Source organism: Muscardinus avellanarius (genome assembly GCF_963383645.1).
Source record: "Muscardinus avellanarius genome assembly, chromosome: 3".
NCBI lineage: Eukaryota > Metazoa > Chordata > Mammalia > Rodentia > Gliridae > Muscardinus > Muscardinus avellanarius.
The window spans coordinates 100,620,744-100,642,526 of NC_137788.1; the positions used below are offsets into that span (position 1 = coordinate 100,620,744).

Below are 21,783 nucleotides of genomic sequence, written 5' to 3' on the forward strand. Positions count from 1 at the left end.
GAAATGTCATTCCTACATTTGATGAGAAAAAACACAGAACATCTTGAATAGAAAACAAGACTCATAAGGAGCCCCTTTTAAGCTGTTTTGTTTTCAGATAGCCATTTTTCTTTTAGTTCTAATAATGTTCTTTATGATGCTGTTTGGATTCCCGAGGTCATGGGTCATAACAATGTTTTTCCTTCATCCAGTCATTTTAAAGCTTTGCAAATAACAAGAATTCATTAGGAAACCAGAAAGGAAAAATAAGTTTCTTAGGTTCCTGTTATCACAGTTACCATGCCAACTAGTGTAGAAGGGAAGCTAATATTGCCTTAAATTAACAGCATTGGGATCCTTCTGTCTTATAGTTAACCTGGTAATTGAAATGAGGGAGACTGGATGGCTGGAATCCATTAAATAACTCCAAATCTAGTGTTAGCTCAATCTCAACCACTACTGCTACAAAATTTAAAAGACAGGAAAAAAAGATCTAGTTATATAACATTTCAATACACACTTTTCCTACCTTCATTCTAACGTGTAAGTGGCGTGATCCTGAACTGCAGGAAAAAATTGGATAAAGTCCTCAGCATATCCACCTGTTGACTTTTTGTTAATCATAAATCAGCATTAACTGTCCACTTTCTATTTAAATTCAGTGTGACTGTAGACTAATGTGTCCCACTGTCATTGACAATATTGGTCTTTTGAAAAGGGGGTCTGTACAGTTAGTCCTGAGCTTGACAATAGGAAAATAGGGGATGAGGGAAAAACAGCTTGCTTCTGGAGGTCCTGGTTCCTCCTCTAATCACCACCCTTGAAATCCAGGTTTTAAAAATATAAAGCCTCAAAACGATGTAATATAATATGGAATAAAAATCCCAGGACAAGATATCTAAGTCCTGGATTGAATAATTCTGCCACTAACTTGCCATGTGAACTTGGATGAGTCATTCAGCTTTATGCTTGTTCTCTCCAAATTGGTCATGTATTTAATTACATGACCAATTGCCATCACAGATTGTAGTCAGGACCTAAAGGAAAGGTACACTTTGAAATAACCATCTTGGCCTTCTCTTCATTGAGAAGAGATAACATTTGACTGAAAAGACCTTGACTACTGTTCACCTGCTGACAGAATTGATAGTCCGTAGCTGGTTCTACCCAGGAAATGGTGGCTTCTAAAGTAGGTTTGTTTTAGTACCATCAGGTGGATTTCCAAGGGCTGTGTCCAAGTAGTATTGCTATTTACATGACTCTGTCTCTTACAGCATGGAGTCTTTGATGGGTCTTCTCCAACGCTTTAGCTCTGAGAGGGAATGGGTGTAGTAGAAAAGGCAATAGACTATTAACCAAGGGATTTGTGTTCTGGTCCTAGTTCTGTCCTTAACTATTTGCATGACCTTGAGCAAGTCAGTTTCTCTGGGCCTCAGCTCTCTAGACTGCAAAATGAACTAGATATTCTTTAATCTCTTCTAGGTCTGATACATTCAGTATAGTTTCAAAGTTGCCACACACTTAACATTTGAATATAGCTTATTAGGTTTTGTTTTCCCTCTGACTCCCCAGTGTTGAGTGGGATCAAATGGCATAAGTGGTTTTAGGAACCTTCTGTTAAGCTAAAATTGTTCATTAATTTTATGAACAACTTCAAGAGTCATTGTACCAGAAAGTTACTGGTCCTCAGAAAACTGACATCTTGGTTCTTCAGTCATTAACCAATGAGTTAGACTTTCAGCTGGATTGAGCACACTTAGAACCATGTGTTTATTTAAAATACCCTTAGCAGCATGGTCTGGCTGTATTCTATTTTATAGGTCAGCCATTTTCCTGGGTTGACATCTTTTGGACTAGAGGTGAAATGCCCTGAAGGATAGAAATGAAAGGGTGCCTAATATCTCTTAGGAATTGGCATGATGTGGGCTTTGTAAATGAAGTTGAAGCAATATAAAACATTCATCAGGGTCAACAAAAACCATAGGAAATTGTTTGGGACATGATTTTTAAATTTTATTTTGTGAGGACCATTAAGATGCCCCCTTACTTGGTATACTTGTAAAGTGACACGTAGACTCTTGGTTGAATTAGTCATTATTCTAACCCTCTAATGACCTGTTCTTAAATAAAGCACAGATAATTTATATGTATATGCGGCCATGTTCCTATAAATCTCTTTATCCCCTAGCCCCCTCATCTTATGATGTATAACGTACTTAGGCATTCCCAACTGTTCCATTAGCCATTCTTTCAAAAGGAAGATCCTTTTTTAGTTCTTTGCCTGCCCTCCAAGTGGAGTCCAGTTCTCTGCCTTCCCTGATGACATATGTGTATGAAGTGAATGGATGTAGGTATTTACTCTCGGATGTGGTTAGGTTGGTTGTGTGTGTATGCATATGTGTATATTCTTTTGTAGTTATATGGTACTGCTTTTCTGCTTTTTTTAAGACCAAATCTCACTTGGCAAGAACCATCCCGTTCTCACGTTAAGGGGAATATATGAGTCAGATGCAGAGAAAGGGCTGTCAGTAGTCAGTGAGGGTAAGCCGAAGGAGATGAAGATTAAGAGAGGGCTCTTATTTGTCCTCCTGTCCACCTTTTAGCCAGGTACCACCTCAGAACTCTTGACTTCCTCTGCCTACAGGTCAGTGGAGCTGGGGTCAAAGAGAAGCCTGCTGAGAGAGTTTTTAGGTTCCTGGCTAGTGAAACTCATCAACATGGCTGTGGTAGGCAGAAATTCTTACCTACAATTAAACATCTGACCACTAAGCTGTAGGATGGATGAGGAGCTTATGTGTCTCAGAGCCCTCTGTAGGTTAGCTGGGGATCAGAGAGGGTGGAAAAGGGCTTGCCACTAAACTTGAGGCCTACCTGCTCTGCTGTCAGCAATAAAAAGGGTTGGGAGGATTCCACAAATGCCATTCCCAGCCCTATCAAGGTACAAACCATGTGAACAGTTTTCAAGAAATTAGAACAGTTTTCAAGAAATCTTCACTCAGTTGCATGGAGGTGATCATTTCTCCATTTCAGCCATCCTTAGAGATCAGGCCTAAAGATGCTTCAGACCCCTAAAGATCTTTCAGGCTAGGCAAGAATCATCTAGAATCTTTTACTTGCTTTCACATTTTGAAATATCCTTCATGAGGCACACAGGATTAACCATGAGAGTTGCCTCTGGTGGGAGAAAAATCAGAAGACTCTTGGTCCCATTCTGTTGTCCTCTCTGGAAGAAACTGCTCATGGGCCTTTTGGCAGAGCTCTGGGTGGGCTTCATGGTGGATCCAGAAAGGATATGTAGCAAGATGCCACAGAGGCTGCCTTCTCTTTACAGGTGCACACCAAGGATGAGCTTGCTATTTTCTTTTTCAAGATCCCAGTGTGACGAATCTGACCATTCTCTTTCTTAGAAACGAAAACTGCAACAACAGTGGTTCCAATCACAAGGGAAGCATCTTTGTTCCTAAGGTGGACTTCTCTCACTCCTAGGCCCTCCCCATTCTTTCTGCATTTTTTTCTCTTTTGCATTTGCACTCACTCAGATATAACTCCAGGCACAAGTCTGTAGTAGTTGGCTGTGACAGAGAAGACTTTGAAAGCATGTCTCAAGATCGCTGGATCCATTAGAGACAAGTGGTTGAACATAGAAACAGCCAGGGGGAAGCAGAGCGGTACAGACAAAGGAGACAGGGACAGACAGCATAAGGGTTGCTGTGTGGTCACTTGGCAGCTCTGTGCAGGTCAGCTGGGCAGTGCAGGCCCAGCTGACCTCAACCACCTGGGGAGTGGAGAAGAAACTCAGCTATATAACTGACTTTGAGCCTGAAAGCTTTTGCTGTAAAAGGAAGGAAAAAAAAAAAAAAAGAAAAAGAAAAAAAAAAAAAAAACCCTCACAAATGCATTGTTTTGGTTCAAAGGTGTTGGGTCCATGGAGAAAAACACTTCACAAAAATCCATTGGTGTTTTTGTTTTCCACCTTTTCCCATGAATAAATATTATCCATTAAGAGCCTTGAAAAAGGTGCTTAAATACACAGTGTTATATTTTCTTTCTGTTTTGCATGTGACAACTTGGCCTCTGTGCTGCTCTTGGTCTTGTAGTTTCCTCACTGGGGTCTCCAGAAACAATTTTATTTGGTCTGAGGCTCCCCCTTCAGGCCCTGCCCTGGCAGGCAGCCTACACCCCCCCATGGCCCATCTTCTACCCATCCCTGCCCTCCCTTCTCCAGCCCCAGTGAGACGCAGTGTCCCAGGGCTCTGTCCATGCCAGCAGCAGGAACCTCTGGTGCCCCTTGCTGCCCTTTTCCTTCCAGGCAGAAGTCTCAGTGCTCAGGGTGCATCGGGGCAGGCAGAAGTAGTGGGGAGTTGGGGAGAGAGTGGTCCTTGTGGCCACCCGCCAATGCCAGCTCTCTGCGCCCTCACTGGCCCTCTGTCCAGTGGTCTTACAAGGCAGAGACCTTGACCACATTGCTGGGTATGGAAGGAATGTTCGTGTTGGGGCCTGGGCTGGCTGGGGGTGGCCGGCTTTCCCCCTCTGGGGTTAGCGCTGGGGGGGTAGGGATGCTGATGATGGCTGTGGTGATCTGGGATGTTTTGCAGTTTGGTCTCAGTCCGTCGTCTGCTTTCAAATTAAGGCTGGAGCGACTGGGATAGAAAAGAGTGAATTGGTGATGGCTCTTGCTTGCCGGCATCCCAAAGCTTCCTAGACCCCCTGCGTTTCTTGCTTATAGGAACTAGGAGGAGATTTAGTGGCCCTCTAGTCTGCCTTTGGTAATCAACTTATAATTTTCCATTTTATTATTCTTAAACTAGTAATAATTACAAAGTCATTTAGATGGGTTTAGGAATGTGGAGTATACCCTCTCCGCACCCCCGCAGTGGTTTACCTGTCATTTGTGACATTTGACATGTGCTTTCCCTGACTTCTCTGCAACTCATTTGGAGGTAGTGGGAAGAGGCTTAAATATAAGCAGAGAAGGGAGGGAAAAGTCAGTCTGCAATTCAGAATCAGCCTGGGACAAACCATGTGTAACATGATAGTGGAAATTATTTCCTTAAGAAAATGGTCAGCTGGGCCCACGTGGTGGTGCACGCTTGTAATCCCAACATCTGGGAGGTTAAGACAGGAGGATCTCGGTTTGTGGGCAGCCTCAGCTACTTAGGCCCCTGGCAACTCAGTGAGACCCTGTTTCAAATTAAAGAAAAAATAGGGCTAGGGGTTGTAGCTCAGAGGTAGAATGCCTCTGGGTTCCATCCCTGGTACCACACACACACAAAGTCAGTCCATTTTCTGCATTGAGGTGGGTTTCTTGGGATTATTTTAAGTTTTGTTTTCTCTTAATACCTAGCCCTACTTTAGGCCTGCTCTAATACCGTCCAATAGCCTGTGAAGGCCTTTAGGTTCACGTCAAAGGCTGAGAGGGAAAGTGAGAGAGGAAGGTAGAGGGGCTCATGCATTAGACGGGGAGGGCAGCTGGAGGATCCTCTGGGGTTTCCCTAAGGCTAAGGTTATTCGTGAATGGAATGACTCAAGCCTTGGGGGTGATTGATGGAAGCCACCCACCTGGTAGTTAGGGAGGGCTGCTCACTGCCCTGGATGTGGATGGTGCTGAGCTCTTGCATGCTGCGCAGACGCGTGGCTGGCAGGTTAGAATTGGGCAGGTGTGTGGTCTTCTTACTACGACGGGAGCAGCAGGTGGTAGTGAGTCCCGGGTGGCTGGACAGTGAGGGACTTCTTGTGGATGGGTAGTTCTGCATTGAGCTCTCCATGCAGTTCTGCTCAAACATCTGCTCATCGATAAACTCATGGTTCTGTGGGAGGCAGAAGGGAAAAAAAAGTAGGAAAAGACAATAGGGAGGTGGGGCGTGAGCCCTATACTCTGTATGCTGCCTGTCCCTTTTCTGGGCCTTAGAGGAAGGGTTCCCAGCTGCTTGGATCATAGATAAGCATTTAGGTGGGGCCCCGCAGGCATAAGTGTGGAAAGAAAGAGCATGTCGGCAGCCCTGGCCATCAGATTGAAGTGCGGTGTTGTAGTTAAGACATGATGTGATGTACTCCCTCTCTGGTTTTGAGCTGAAGGGAAAGAGAGGACATGGAGGGATTCCATGGCATCATCATCAGAGCTAAGACTATTCTCTGTAGGCTTGTCCCAAGACCTGCCAAAGGTGGCAGATAAGGAGTTACTAGGTATGAATATGCTAGGGTGACTTTTCTGGGTCTTAGGAATTGTAGGAGTGTGAAACACTTTTAAAGAGGCTGAGTTATTCACAGAATTGGAAGAGCATTGCTCTTGAAGGCAAATAGGTTCAACTGGCAGGAATATGGTTTATTATTATTATTATTATTATTATTATTATTATTATTAGCTTTGCCTGCTTATGGACTTTGCATCTTAAACATACCTGGAGTAACAGCATTCTCTAGGTCAAGTGTATGCATGGAAAGGGACTGTTAACAGTATCTGGATTGTAGGCCAGAAGGATGGCATGTTGCTGAACCCAGGATAGCTAAACAATGGCTGTTTAGCCAAGGCGACTAAACCTCTATGGTACTGATGGTCTGGCTAAGGCTGCCAGAGTGAGGAGAGACTTTGAGAAGTAGCATGAGAACAGAGTTCAGAGAGAGACCAGTCCTGGCAGCCAGTACCAGGAGCCCTCGGAGCTGGGAGGTGGCAGAGACAGGTGGCACGCAGGCACTTATGGGATACCAGCATGGGTGCTACATTCCACTGCCTCCTCCGAGCCCCTGGGGAGGTCCCAAAGGGAATCATAAAGGCGGTTGGGTAGTCTGGAAGGCTAAAGTGGTACTGGGTGTGACAGCAGAGGTGAGAGAAGCCCAGAAGAATCAACAGCACATGCAGAGAACCAGACCAGGGGAAAGGGGTCCACAGACTCAGAAGAATCGGGGGAAACATCAATTGAATTGTTAAAAAGTTATACCTTGATGGTGGAGGTTCGTACAGATAACAGGGGATCATCCACAAGATAGGACAACCCCTACAGGACAACATGCCAACAGAAGATAAAAACACCATTGATTGTACATTCCAGCATTCCCAAGCCAGTTTTGACATTCACTCAATCCCAGCATTCCACCCTTGGAGTTCAACATTCCATCCCTTGTTCCCAGCATTCTTCCCCCTTGTCCAAACATTCTACCCCTTGGCTCCAACCACCCTGCTCAAACCCAACCTTCTGCACCCGCATCCCAACATTCTGCCCCTCAAGCCCAACATTCCTCCCTTAAAATCCAGCATTCCAGAGCTTTAATCCCAGTATTCCACTTCCACAGTCCAACATTCCTTCCCTCAAACTCAGCATTCCTCCTCTTCAAAGCCAGCATTCCATCCCTCAATTCCCAAATCCCATATTTTCAATGCCAACATTCCAGACTTTCAACCCCAAAGGTTTCCGCCAATGTCCTTTCAACTTACACATTCCACCCACACATGCAACTTGGAAAGGGCAGTTGGGTCTGGGCCTGTCCCTTTGACAAGTTTGGAGTCTTTAAGAGAAATTCTAGATATGTATATACAGTTCTTGATGATAAGTTCTGGAAACTAAAGTTTGGAATTCTTTACTGGGCTCAACTGCTGTCCATAGTATCCACATTTGGCTCAGAGTAAGAGACATCTAGCATCCATCCATCCCCCCACGTCTGGGAGGCCAGGATACGAAACAGTTGGAATTAGGACTTTCCTTCCTTAATATGTGGAGATCTTATTGGCTTTTTGGAGAGGGAAGTTTTAGAAAATAACAGGAGAGGGTCTCACTTTGGCTCGTCTATCCTGACCTCCTTCCCCACTACTCCCAGCCCTTTGCCAAGGGTCCAGGGTTGGCCCTACTGCCCTTTCTTTCAGGCTATTGGTGAGGCACGAGCATCATTCACATTCCACCTGTGGTTCCCTACACCATGACTGCTTTAGAATTCAGCCTTTCAGAATCTGTACTCCCTAGGAATTGCAGGGTGACCTAGAAGGGTTGGGACCAGTAAGCCCTAGCTAGAGAAATAGGTGTACCGTCTCCTCCACTCACTGTCTCCTGTTCCAAGAGGAATGTGGGGGCCACAAAGGGACACTCATTGCATTAACCTAGCCCCGGGGCGGGAAAAAAATCAACACTCTTCTCCATTTAACTGTGCACATTCAGTGTTGAAGATGGTGAGTATTGAAGATGGTACCCATCAGAACTGAGATGGGTGGGCAGAGCCCTTGGCCCTCAGTCATCAGGAACAGGTTGCAGGGACTGGTGTGGGGTGGATGGGAAGACTCGAGGGAAGGGCCTCTTCGAAGCCCCTGTAGGACACAGCAGGCCACCTGCCCTCGTGACCTGGTCCCACTCCTTAGGGTCTTCCTGGCGGTGCCAGGCCTCATCTCTACCTCTGGGATCTGAAGGGGCAGACCAACTCGTGGTGCAGGGTGAGGGCATGAGTGCAGCCCGAGGGGAGGGTCGGGGAGGGGATGAGGACGACGGGCTGGACTCACAGTGGTCTTCTCCAGGCAGTGCAGCAGGTGATGGTGCTGGCTCTCAATGAGGGAGGTGGTCTTGCCCATGTGCTCCTCTTCCGGGGTGCCCTAGTAAGGAAAGAAGAGGGGGTAGGTACAGAGCTGGTGGCTCCTCTCTCCAATTACTTTGTTTCTCCACAGAAGGTGGGAGGGCACCAGAAAAATCTGCATGAGCCAAATTTGGGATGAGCCTAGAATGTGCTCACCTCGGGTGGGGGGCCCTGGTCTACAGCTGCTTTAGGGGTGGTGGTGATAATTCTATAGGAGAGATGCATGGGTGGGGAGAGCTTGGAAAAATACTCCTCAGAGTTCAAGCTGAGGCTCTGGGGTGCGAGTGCTGGTGTCCTTAGAGAAAACAAGCCATCTTCCCCTTTGCCTTCCCAGCCAGGTCCTTGAGGCACCTACCGCCAGCTCCAGTGCCTCGTTGAGGAGCCCATTGCGCTTGCTGTGCAGGTACGCGTTGGAGCTTCCTGTTTTGGCCACGCGGATCCTGGCGAGGCGGGCCTTCTGTGATTGGCAGAGACAATAAGAGAGTGAGGGAGACCACGATACAAAAAGCCAGCGAGGCTGGCAAATCCAGTGATAGTGGGCTGCCAAGTATGGCTGGAGGCTCAGGCATCACTGTGTGTGAGCCTAGGACTGGATCCGAGACACTGTGCACCCGCTCTGTGCAGCTTGGCCTCGTCAGAATTCCATGGAGTTCCCACTCATGTCTCCAGCCTGTGTGTACCTGGAGGAGAAATAGCCATTTATCCAAATTCTTTCTCCTCCCAAATATTTCCCTTTTTATTTTTAATTTTTAATTAATTAATTAATTTTTTTGAGGTACTGGGGATGGAACCCAGGGGCATTCTACCTCTGAGCTACACCCCCAGCCCTATTCTTTTATTCTTTATCTTGAAACAGGGTCTCACTGAGTTGCAAAGGGCCTCACTAAGTAGTTGAGGCTGTCCGCAAACCCGGATCCTCCTGTCTCAGCCTCCCAAGTGCTGGGATTACAAATATGTGCCACCACGCTGGGCTTTATTTTAAATTTGAAAACAGGGGTATGCTAAGTTGATGAGGCTGGTCTGGAACCTGAAATCCTCCTCTCTCAGCCTCCTGAGTACTGGGATTAGAGGTGTACGCTACAAAGCCTGGCTCCAGAGATTTCCTGACCTTCACTCGGTGTGGTGTCACACAGTGCAGTACCATGTGCTGTTAACCAGATTGCAAAGTCCTTGCTATAGTTTGGATATAAAATGTCCTCCCAGAGCCCGTGTGTTAGGCAGTGCAGCCAGGCTTGGAGGTAGGACACGGCTGGCAGAGTTGGGTCACTGGGGACGTGTCCTCGGGGACCATGTCTATCTCTCACTCTGTTTCCAGCCGTCATGGGGTGAAGTGGCTCTCATCTACCATGTGCTCTGCTGCCGCAGTTTCTGCCTTAGAACTGGCCGACTGGGGACTGAACCTCTCTAAAACTTCTGAACCTGGGAGCCCGGACAAACCTTCCTCCTCTAAGTTGTTCTGGTATTTTGGTTGCAGTGACAGAAAAGCTGACTGATGCCGTCCTTAAAGGAGAGTATGTCTTGGCTGTCTTTATTCTCCCCTCGGGTCCAGGCAGCGCCCTGCATAGAGTGGATCCCCAAACATTAGTTAACTATGGGAAGGACAAGGAGTGCATATGTGCCCTTCAACATTTCTTTCTCTGCGGTCAGTTTTCCTCTTAGCACTTGTTAGCAAGGTAGCTAAAGGTTTTATATATTTATCTTGCTACAGGGTCTTTTCCCCACCAGATTGTAAATTTGAGGACAGGAGTTTTTGTTTGGTTTACTGATGCTTAGTCAGAAGTAGGTCCTCAAACTTTTTAAAGTTAGTAAGTATATTCGTAATTGCATGTCTGTGTTTGGGAGTGAGTTCACACATGGATGTGTTGATGTGCGGTGTGTATTGGGGGGATGAGTGTAGCACACATGTGAGGAGAACTGGTGTATGAGTGGGGGAGCATTTCCGTACACCACCTTTGGCTTTAACTAGGATAACTGACACTCTCCCCAGCTCCAGTCCAAAAAGCTTCTAGTAGAGAAGATTTCCTGCAGGGGTCTGCTTGGTATCTGTCCAAGCTTAACTCTTTAGCTTCCAGAGGCAATGGGAGAGGCTGGACACGCTGCACATGCTGGCTGCCTGTCTGCTTCCTAAGGTCCGTCATCAGTGTCACCACGACGACAGCACAGCCCAAGCAAAAGGACTAAAAGGAGAGTCTGGGGCTGGGTAGAGAGGTTCCTGCTGGTTTAAAAAAATGTCGCTTGAGGTTTGGACTCTGTAGGTCTAGACTCAGCAACAGGATCTTTGAGAAGCCAAAAAGCCCACAAAGATCACAGACCCATCCTGGAGTGGAGGTGCCTCTCCTCCTGCCTCTGGGTAAGTCTACCAGTAATTTCAGTATGGCCCCTGAGCAGACGACTCCTTGAGAAATTGTGGCAATTCCATTTCTTGTCATCTTCTCCCCAAGTGTCCTCCCCACTCCCAGGTGTTGGGCTGGGTCGGTTCATCTGCTAAAAGGAGGCTGTGAACCTCGGGTTCAGGCTGTGAACAGATGCACAACAGACCACATCCCCTGTTCCTGGCAAGTCCCTCCCTGGCCAGAATCTCCTTGCAGGGACAATACACCTTTATTCTCTGGCTTCTAAATATGGGGAAGAGGCCAGGACTTGAGCTTGGAAGATCTTCCCATAAATCTGAGGATGGCTGCTCCTCTAGATGGAGAAGAGAAAGGAAAGGAGTACCTGGGGGAGAAAGGCTGGCAGGTCAGCCCTATCACTCCTCTGAGCAAAGCACACCCAAGGTCTCGGACCGCTTTCCTCCCCAGCAATCCTGCTCCTGCCTCTCCGTGGCTAGATGCTTGTGTTCAAGCGATTTCCTCATTGTTTGCTCATGTGGCTATTATTGCTTTGAGTGAGTGCAAGGTGTTGAGAGCTGCATATGGAAATCCAATTGTGTCAAGCTCATTATAGCCTTATATAATCTGATTGCACCACTTAGAGCCAGACCTTTCTCATATCTGGGGTCTGTCTTCATTACTTTCTAGAGATGAAAGATTCTCCTGTTCTTCTTTGTGGCACTTCTTTTAATCTTATCTTACCCAGGGCTCTATTAAAGCAACAGATTGTCATATCAAATGCACTGTATCGTTTAATCATTTCTCACACAGGGTAAAGAGGTCTGTGATATATTTATAGAACCATACCTAGCATATGAAATTTGGCGGGGCTCTTGGGCTGAGCTCTGAGCCCCTGAGGGGAGGACCCGTGATTTATGCATTTTTAATCTCCAGCATCCAGCACAGGGCCTTGTACTGAGCAGGTGCTCAGGCAGAGCTCATGATGGCCAAAGAAGGAAGATAATCGTCCATGGTTGGCCGTCTATTTATAAAGCCATCGTTACAGGCACAGTCCTTGTGTGGACTGGTCAGTTTCACTTTCTTCCCTGGCCACAAGGACAATATGAAAATTAAGAAAGCTTAGAGGTCATCTAGACCATTTTAAAGACCAAAACCAATCAAACAGACAAGAGTGTATGACTTTTCCAGGGCAGGGCAGGGGCCAAGCTCAGGTCTTGCAACTTTCAAGCCAAATGCTGCTTTCTCCTTCCCTGAATTTCAGCTGCTATCAACTGCTATATCTCACCTTAAAGAGCAAACCCTGACATCTTGAACAGGTGTGGAGCTTCCAGTCCTGGAGGAGATATCTGGAAGGAGAACTCACCGCCCTGGCACTGCTTATGTCCCAGGCGCTGCTTTTGATCAAGACAGCGCTCTAGGAAGCCCTGGGGGCCTTTCCCAAGCGAGCACTGTTGTGCTGTCTGTCTGGCAGATGCCCTTTTAGTCTGTACCTCTCTTGCCCTGGGACAGGCAGAAGAAGAAGAAAAAGGAAGAAATGGAAGTGCCAAAGAGAACACCGTCACTGGCCCTCTTAGGCGCTTATCCAAGAGAAATAAAAACTTACGCTTGCACAGAAACCTGTATGTGGATGTTCACAGCAGCTTTATTTGTAACAACTGAAAGCTATAGTCATCCCAGATGTTTTTCAGCAGGTGAACAGCTGCATCCATACCATAAATACTACTCAACAATAAAAAGAGATTATTGATACATGCAATCTGGATGGGACTTCAGGAATTATCTGGGATGAAAAAAGCCTGTCCTCAAAAGGTTATTGATGTATGAGTTGTGTGTGGGGGGTACTGGGGATTAAACCCAGGGGCATTTTACCTCTGAGCTCCACTCCCATCCCTTTTGATTTTTGTTTTGAAACAGGGTCTTGGTTAGGTTGCCAAGAGTGTAACCAAATTGCTAAGGCTGGCTTCAAACATGTGATCTTCCTGTCTCAGCCTCCCAAGTACTAGGATTACAGGTATGCACCACTTGTGTGTGTGTGTGTGTGTGTGTGTGTGTGTGTGTATTGTGCTGTGCTATATAGTTTTATAAAATGATTAAAATGATACCATTGGCCCAAACTAGAAAAACTGTACAAAAGATTGCTCTGTATTATTTCTGGCAACTATATGTGAACCTATGATTATCCATTAAAATACTCTACTAAGAGCTGTGTGTGGTGGCACACACTTGTAATCCCAGTACTTGGGAGGCTGAGTGGGGAGCAGGGGTGCAGCTCCGAGTTGGAATGCCCCTGGGTTCCATCCCTAGTATTGGAAAAAAAAAATCTGCTAAAAACAAAGAACAGGGGGCAGGCTCCAAGACTGGAGATGAGACCAGTGTCCCAACCCAGGGTACAAATCAAGGTACACAGACTTAGAAGCAACCCAGTCACCTCGGATAGAGATGATTTTTCCTCCTCCCTCCCCTTCCTTCTCCTCATTCTCTTCTTTTTCTTTTTGGTATCGGGGGATTGAACCCAGGAACATTCTACCTCTGAGCTTTACCCTTGGCCCTTTTATTTTGCTAAAGGGTCTCACTAAATTGCTGAGAGTCTTGCTAAATTGCTGAAGCTGGCCTGTAACTTATGATCCTCCGGCCTCAGCCTCTCAAGGTGTACAAGCCTGTGCCACCATGCCTGGATGACATTAACTTCTTGATCCTTTACACCGAGGGAGGCACAGGGGCTGGGGCTGACCTTTGTGGCGGTCACAGCCCCGGGTCTGTGGTCTGACTGAGGACTACACTGGCTGCCCTGACTTCCTCCATTTTGTCTCTCCACCCCCATGGAGCCCCCTGGGCCTGCCTGCCTGCCTGCCTTGGCTCACTGTGACAGACTCACAGACTCTGCTGGAAGCAGGCAGAATTGTTTTTTTCCCCTCTTACAGGAAGCCCAGGGTGAAAGAGACAGAGCTGAGCAACCTTAAGGAGAAATAGTATCCAGGCTAGGTGAAAACATTGTAAATATTTACTCTGATTTCAAAGGGAGACTGAATAGGGTAAGGAAGAAGCTGGAGGGAGACTCATCTTGAGCAGCTAGAGGAAATAAGCCAGAGTTACTCCTGGATTTTAATCACACACAATGAGCTTTATACAGTCCCAGGGGGAAGCGTCCACTGCTTTATTCTTTGCAGACAAGATGCTCTGAGGAGGTAAGGGTGTGGGCAGGAGCTACCTACAGCACCCTGCAGTGGCCGGCACCATGTGAGCCCCCGTCGGCTCTCCCGCAGCCTGTCACCTGGGGTGAGGCATGGGGTGCCTGCTATAGTATCCCTGGCCCCTCAGGGCCTCGGGCTTCTGGGCTTGGATATGAGACCCCAGTTTCTCTCTGATCCTTAAATGGAACTGTGTAATACATGTAGACATCATTCAATTTTGCCAGGTATGTACAGGGAAGGAGATAAGACTTCTGTTTCTGGGGTGGCTGCTGTGGGTGGCAGATGGGGGAATCCTGACTGGGTAAAGATGGGAGACAGGAACTGGAGGAGGCAGAGAGGATACTGGAGGAGAAACCAGAAGGCTGGTAACACTACAGACCAGGTCAGAACGAGTGACCCTACAGTGTAGCCCAGGAGGAGGGGTCAGCAGGGCAAAGGTACACAACAGGCCATGTGCTGAGGTGAGGACCAAGCAGTTTAGCTGAAAATTTTATATATATATATATTTTATTATGTATTATTCTGTGTAAATTATATAATGATTGTTATCCATTCTGGAGCTATCTTTCACAACTCCATGCTTCATTACAGTTAGTATACATGGATCCGTTAAGAAATTCTGGATTCCTCTGATCTAGAACTTAGCTCTGCTATTTATCCTTGATAGTAGGTGGAATGACCCAGCTTCAGTAGATGCTCAGTAAATGTTTGTAGAGAAAACAAATGAAAGTCAGAAGAAAATAAAGACAAAGTCCCCAACCCCCAAACCAATCTTTCAACAAAGTCCCCTCCTGCCCATCCTCTGCACCCAGGGTCTCTGGCTCCCCCTGCAGGCCCAGGTGCTGCTGCTGAAGGGGCACCGCAGCTGAGCCTGGGTGAGAAGGGAAATGATGGCGTCCTGAGAGAACCTTTCCTGATAGGAACCCTGGTACAAAGTCTCCCCCAGGGACCCTCACCAGCCAGCTGCCTTTGAAACTCCAGGGACAAGAGCTGGCTGAGTGAATGAGTTCTTCTAGAGAAAGGAGCACTCCTGAGCACCCAAGCCTCCCGACATCTCCCTCCCCCACCCCAGCCGACGAAGGAGCGTGTACTGGACAGACTGCCGATGTGTCTCCTGCCCGGCAGCTGGGTTCTGTGCCTTCACCCCGTGGTACCCTGGAGGTTAGGAAGCCTGATGTGCTGTTTGTTCCTGAACGCATTGGCCTCAGGACATTCTCCTTTCCTCGTATTCATTTTTCCTCTTGGCACATTTATTTTTGTCACTAGGTTTTGTATAGGCTATTATGGGATATTAAAACAAGACTATGGTGCCAGGTGCAGTGGTGCATGCCTGTAATCCTGGTACTTATTATTTTGGGTACTTAGCGGTTGAACCCAGAGACATTCTACCTTCCAGCTACGTCCCCAGCCCTTTTTATTTTATTTTATTTATTTATTTTTTTGAGATGGAGTCTTGCTAAGTTGTTTAGGGACCTCATTAAATTGCTGAATACTTGGGAGGCTGGGACAGGAGGATCACAGATTCCAGGCCAGTCTTAGCAACTTTGTGAGGCCATGTTTCAAAATAAAAAATGAAAAGTTTGGTTCAACCCCTAGTGGCAAGTGAAACAAACAAAACAAAGGCTGTTTCTCAGCAACCTCTTGGCTGGGAGAGAGAGGAGCCAGGGACCCAGTAATTGCCATGGGATACACAAAAGGTGGATAATCGGCTTATGGATAATTGGGAGTTGTTGCCTTTTGCAGCTGACTGGTGGCAGGATGCTGCCTCACCTTCCCAAGCCAGTGGCCATCTGGTTGGGGACCCTCCAAAGGACTCCAGGCCTGGAGACCTCCGCCCCTGGCCCTGTGTCTGTGGCTTACCTTTTGTGCTCTGCGCTTATCAGCTCTCTGGTTTTGGTGGTAAATCCTGCTAAAGTTGGAGACAATCACAGGGACCGGCAGGGCAATGACCAGGACACCACTCAGGGAGCAGATGGAGCCGAAGATCTTCCCTGCAATCGTCTTAGGCACCATGTCTCCATATCTGACAAAGAGAGAAGCAGAGTGTGAGGGAGAGAGGGCCGCTTGGGAAACAAGCCAGGCTCCTCAGCCAGTCATTCGTTCACTCAACAATTATTCAGAGCACCAGCAAACACAAGAGACAAGATCTTGTGTTCATGGAGCCAGTTTCCTACAAGGGAAAGACCACACACAAGTAAGCATTTAAAACATTTAAATGTAAAGAATACATTTAAAACAAAATGCAAAAATTGTGCCAGTAGTTGTTTTTATGAACAGAGTGGAGGGAGGAGAGGTGCCAGGGACAGCAATCTGGTCAGGGAAGGCCTCTCCGAGGTGCTAATAGGCTGAGACCGAAGGGGAAGGATCCAGAAAGTGCAGAGGCCCTGAGGGAGTGGAAAGGAGCTTGACCTGTTCTAGGAACTGTCAGCAGGCCTGAGGGACTGGACACAGCGAGGGTGGGGAGGGGCGAAACCAAGGAGGGTGAGGGGCCAGGCAGGGCCAGAGCAGGGGGCATCCTGTGGGCCACGGAGAGCATTATCGATTTTTATCCCAGCTATGATGAGCCATGGATGAATTTTAAGCAGAAGAGCAACAGGATCTCATTTATGATCATAACAATGATAAATCATCACTCTCTATTTGTATGGAGATTTTCAATTTACAAAGCAATTTTAAGATTGACCTCAGATAAGCTCCGGTAGTCCCGTGGACTTTGTATTGCTAGCCCAATGTACAGAGGTGGGAACTGAGGCTCGGAGGCAGTGTGTGGATTACCCTTCTTTGTTCAGCTGGGGTTAAAATCTACCCCTCTTGCTTTTGCATCTTTTCTACTGCCCACTCTGTTTTAGAGTTGGACTGTGAGCTCTGAAACTTGGTCTCTTTTGCTATGAAGCCACAGTGGGACAGTGCCAGCTCCTTCGGGAGCCTGGAGAAGCCTCTGAAGTACTTCACACGCTGGCAGTGGCCCACTGGGACCGGCATGGTCTGGCTCCCATTCAGCCTCTGACAGGCCGGCCAGAACCTCTCTTCCGTAATCAATAAGATGCCGTCTACAGTGGTTAAGCGTTTAGCTTCCTTTACTGAGATAATTTAAAGGCCTTCATAAGCAGAGCTGTGATAACTCCTCTGGCCAAAGCCAGAAACACCACCTTCCCTTCTCTGTGTCTTCTGTGTTTCTTCAGCAGAAACAGGCACAACAGGACCAGGAATGGTGGCTGCCAAAGTAGGCTCAAAGTGGCTTGTCTCACGGGGACCTGGTGTCCTGGGCCTCCAGAAAGGGTGTGGAAGGGAATGGAGAAGGCTAAAGTCCTCATTTGGACATCTAAGGGTTTGGTGGCAGGTGATAGGTGAATGAATGGATGATTTCCTTCAAGTCCCTCAGTACCCTCAGAAGCAGGCTCCTCTTTTGAGCACTGTTTTCCTCCTCCTTGGGGTCCAGGCCCTGAGCCCACTCAGGCTGCCCCAGACACACACTGACATTAGGGCCTGCTGAGCTCCTTCTGACTGAGACCATTTTGCCCCCTTGGTGTGCCACACACAGCAAGCTTTGGTGATTAGGTTGTGAATGTGGACTCTCCACTGAGGTGACCTGGGTCCCAAACTCCCAGCCCCACCATTAAACAGTGGCGGGACTACTACTTGGGATCTCCTCTTCCTTGTCTGTAAAATGAAGATGGTAAGGGTAATGTACATCATCGTCGTCGTCGTTGTCGTCATCGGTGGTACTGGGGATTGAACCCAGAGGCATTCTACCTCCAAGCTACACACTAGCCCTTTTTTTTTTTTTAAATTTTGAAACAGGGTCTTGCTAGATTGCTATGAGTCTCATTAAGTTGCTGAGGATGTCCTATCTCAGTCTCCCTAGTACTGAAATTATAGTGAGTACCACCACCACACCCTGTTAAAAACCTATATTATATTCCATTGTAACATATACAACTCACAAAAAATGAACATGATTGCTTTTATTTTTTTGGTACTGGGAATTGAACCCAGTGGCATTTTAACTTCCAAGCTATACCCCTAGACTTATGTATTCTTTATTTTGAAACAGAGCCTCACTGTGTTGCAGAAGGTCTCACTAAGTAGCTAGGGCTGGCCACAAACCTGCAATCCTCCTGTCTCAGCCTCCCAAGTACTGAGATTACAAGTGTGTACCACCACACCCAGCCACAATTGATTTTTTATTTTTCAGTGAAATATAATTTATTTCCAAAAATTTCTTAATCCTCTGAAATTTCAAAACTAAGGTTCAGCCGGGCGTGGTGGCGCACGCTTGTAATCCCCGCGCTTGGGAGGCGGAGACAGGAGGATCGCGCAGGTTCGAAGCCAGCCGTGCGCTGGCTTAGGAGACCCTGTTTCCAAAATGAAAATGTAAAAATAGGTCTGGGAGTGTAGCCCCGAGGTAGAAGGGCTTCCAGGAACCCCAGTACCACCAAAACAAAACAAAACAAAAACAAAAACAAAAAAAAAACAAAAAAAAACTAAGGTTCACTATTCACATTGCATAGGGTTTAATCAATCTTTTATTTTATTCTAGAGAAAAAAGAGAAAAGGGTTTATAATATACTACGGCAGGTATCAGCTGGGTATCAGGACCCAGGCTAAGGGCGTGCTTCTGACCTGGGAACTAATGGGGACATTGACTCCCCCCACCCACACTGAACCAAAAGCAGCAAATTCTTTCTGAGAACTCTAGCACATCAACTCTCACTTTTATCTAGGCATTCTGGAAACCATAGTCTGTGTCAGTAGGAAACTCTAAAAACATAATTGTCCCAGGTTCAAATAATCCCAGTGAAGGGGAAAAGTGGGCGGCCCTGAGATGGTTCGAGCTAGCCAGGATTTTCAACACGACTGACAGGCAGCCACTGGGCCTTTCCTGGAGGAACAAGCAGCATGGCGGCCGCAGAGGACTAGGGCCAGGAAGGCTGCGTCAGAGGGGCTGAGGCTGGTGAAATCGCTGAGGACCACAGAAAGGTTGCCTCATCCCTCTGAAGAAAGAATGAGGAGGCGCTGGCGATGCCTACCGCCGGGGCAGATGGTCTGCCGGTAGCACATGACAAGAGAGAGCGGAACGGTTCCACTGCCAGGCGCTTCTGCCTTCTTCACCAGGAGGCATGTGCTTCAGCTTGGGAAGGCTGGGACTCATGCCCATAGGAAGGATTGGGAGCTTGAAGCCAGGGCAAGTGCCCAGCCAGATTCAGTGGACTCGCCCACCGGGACCCTACCCGGGAACGCAGGAGGAACGAGCAGATGGGGTTGCACAACTACTGCCCGTGAGACCACATAAGTCATGGTGCAGCAGATAGAGATGTATCAGTATTTCAAAAGAAAGGGATGGGGGCCCAAGAAACCACAGAGCAACAGGCTTGGCGTCCATCAATTTTGCCATGGTATTGCTGGCGGAATTCAAGAGCAGATTATTAAGTGGACAGCTTGTGAACACTTGGAAAATAAACTGTATCGGTTTGCTATGCACCCATCTTGCCAAATTAACCTGCTTTCTTGTTTGGAGAGTGAGGTTAACTGGCTGGTGGATCTGGAGACTGCTCCAGACCTATTGTGTCATAGTTTTCAGCAAGATGTGTGGTTGTCCCAGTTCTTTATACCCTTGACGTTGCTGGAGGAAGGCAGTGTGGACAGCAGTGTGGTTACTAGGGGACCAGTAGCCATCTCTAGACATCTGGAACTTCTCCAAGATCACCCATGGTGGTCCTGTGCGAGCCAAGGGAGCTCCCAGTGTGCATGTTACAGGGTCTCCTTGAGAGAATCAGTAAATAGGTAAATGAAAGAAAGACTGGATCTAAAGTTAGGTCTCCAGTGGTGTGTTCTAGAATTTTTCAAAAATTCGTATAAAGCCAGAGGGAGGCAGCATGGCCTAATAATTGAGAGAAGCCATTGGAGTCAGACCTGAATTTGAACCCTAGTCCTACACTACTTACTAACCAGTTAAATGATCCCGGGCAACTTATTTAGCTCGACCCTCTGCCACCTATAAAATGGGTCTTTCTAGAGTTGTGATAATAAGTCAGATGAAACACTTAATTCTATAAGTAGCCAGTGCAGCAAACACTATCGTTTGATTTGCTAATATTCTACCCATCCAGAACCGTGCCCTCATTATAACCAACTCTGGAACCTTCCCCTCTGCCCCTATTCCCACTAGTCACAGCAAGTCCAAAACAAGGCATCTGACCCAAGCTGGTATCCTTCCTGGATCTATTTTTCTAACAGCTTTATTGAGATACAATTTACATACTATTAAATTCAACCATTTAAATTGCACATTTCTATAGCTTATAGTGAATTTACACAGTTGTGTTTCCAGCATCACAGTCTAACTTTATATATTTATTTATTTATTTTGTGGTACTGGGGTTCCTGGAAGCCCTTCTACCTCCGGGCTACACTCCCAGACCTATTTTTACATTTTTATTTGGAAACGGGGTCTCCTAAGCCAGCGCGCGTGGCTGGCTTTGAACCTGCACAATCCTCCTGTCTCTGCCTCCCAAGTGCGGGGATTACAAGCGTGCGCCACCACGCCCGGCTCATAGTCTCTTTAGAACATTTATTTAACCCCACTCCCCAAAGAAAATTCATACTCTCTAACAGTCAGTCAGTGACCATTCCGTAGCCCATTCCCTGGCGTCTGCTCATTCCCTGGGAACTGCTGATTCTGTCGCTATAGATTTCCCTCTTTTGGACATTTCATTTAAATGAATCATGTCTGTGGCCTTGTGTGTCTAAATTTTTTTCACTCAACATAATATTTATCCACATCATAGCATGCATCAGTATTTCATTCCTTTTCATGCCTCCGTAATATTCAACTGTACGGACATATACTCATCAGCTGATAGACACTTGGGTTGTTATCGTGTTTGCACCTATCATGAGTAATGCTGCCACGAATGTGTGTACAGTTTTTGTGCGGACATATGTTTTCAGTTCTCTAGGAGTCATACGATAACAATATTTAACAGTCTGAGGCACTGCCAGACTGTGTTCCAAATGTGTCATTTTACATTCCCACTGGCAGTAAATGAGAGATCCAATTTCTCCTTTTGTAGGATGACACTTGTTATTGTCTTTGTGATTATAGCTATGATGGAGGGTGTAATGCACCTCAGTGGATTTTGTGGAAGGTACTGGGGATTGAACCCAGAGGTGTTCTACCATTGAGCTACATTCCCCAGCCCTTTGTATATATTTATTTATATATTTATAAATATATACATATATAAATCTTGTGGTACTAGGGATTTAAACCAGGGGCATTCTACATCTGAGTTATACTCCAGCCCTTTTTGTTTTTATTAGTTTTGAAATAGAGTCTTGCTAAGTTACCTTGCACTAGCCTTGAGCCTGTGATCCTCCTGTCTTGGCTTCTCAGGTACTGGATTACAGGTGTGTGCCACTGTGCCCAGCATCTTAGTGTGATTTCAATTTGTATTTTCCTGATGGATAATGATGCTGAGCACCTTTTCTCCTTCCTTGGGTTGTGTCTTTGGGACCAGACCAATGTCTTTTGAAGAAAGAAGCTATAACTAGGCATGGTGGCACACACCTGTAATCCCAATACTTGGGAGGCCGAGACAGGAGGATCACAGGTTCAGGGCCAGCCTCAGCAACTTAGTGAGGCCCTCAACAACTTAGTGAGATTCTGTTTCCAAACAAAAACATAAAAGGACTAGGGGTGCAGCTTGGATATAGATAGTATGACTCTGGGT

The 21,783-nt window shown here is 46.8% G+C and overlaps 1 protein-coding gene across 2 annotated transcripts in view; it reads right to left on the reverse strand.

Moving 5' to 3' along the window:
* Nucleotides 1-4,417: 4,417 nt before the first annotated feature.
* The window catches only part of KCND3 (potassium voltage-gated channel subfamily D member 3), a gene marked incomplete at both ends in the record, with an annotated part of 221,548 nt that continues 204,182 nt past the window's right edge, over nucleotides 4,418-21,783 (reverse strand). Inside the window, 6 exons of one of the 2 annotated variants that reach the window (XM_080692907.1) lie at nucleotides 4,418-4,619; nucleotides 5,539-5,786; nucleotides 6,915-6,971; nucleotides 8,459-8,548; nucleotides 8,885-8,986; nucleotides 15,911-16,073. In XM_080692907.1, coding sequence (XP_080549033.1) covers nucleotides 4,418-4,619; nucleotides 5,539-5,786; nucleotides 6,915-6,971; nucleotides 8,459-8,548; nucleotides 8,885-8,986; nucleotides 15,911-16,073 — 862 coding nt within the window. The remainder of the gene's footprint in view (nucleotides 4,620-5,538; nucleotides 5,787-6,914; nucleotides 6,972-8,458; nucleotides 8,549-8,884; nucleotides 8,987-15,910; nucleotides 16,074-21,783) is intronic. The other variant, XM_080692908.1, reaches the window with a different exon arrangement.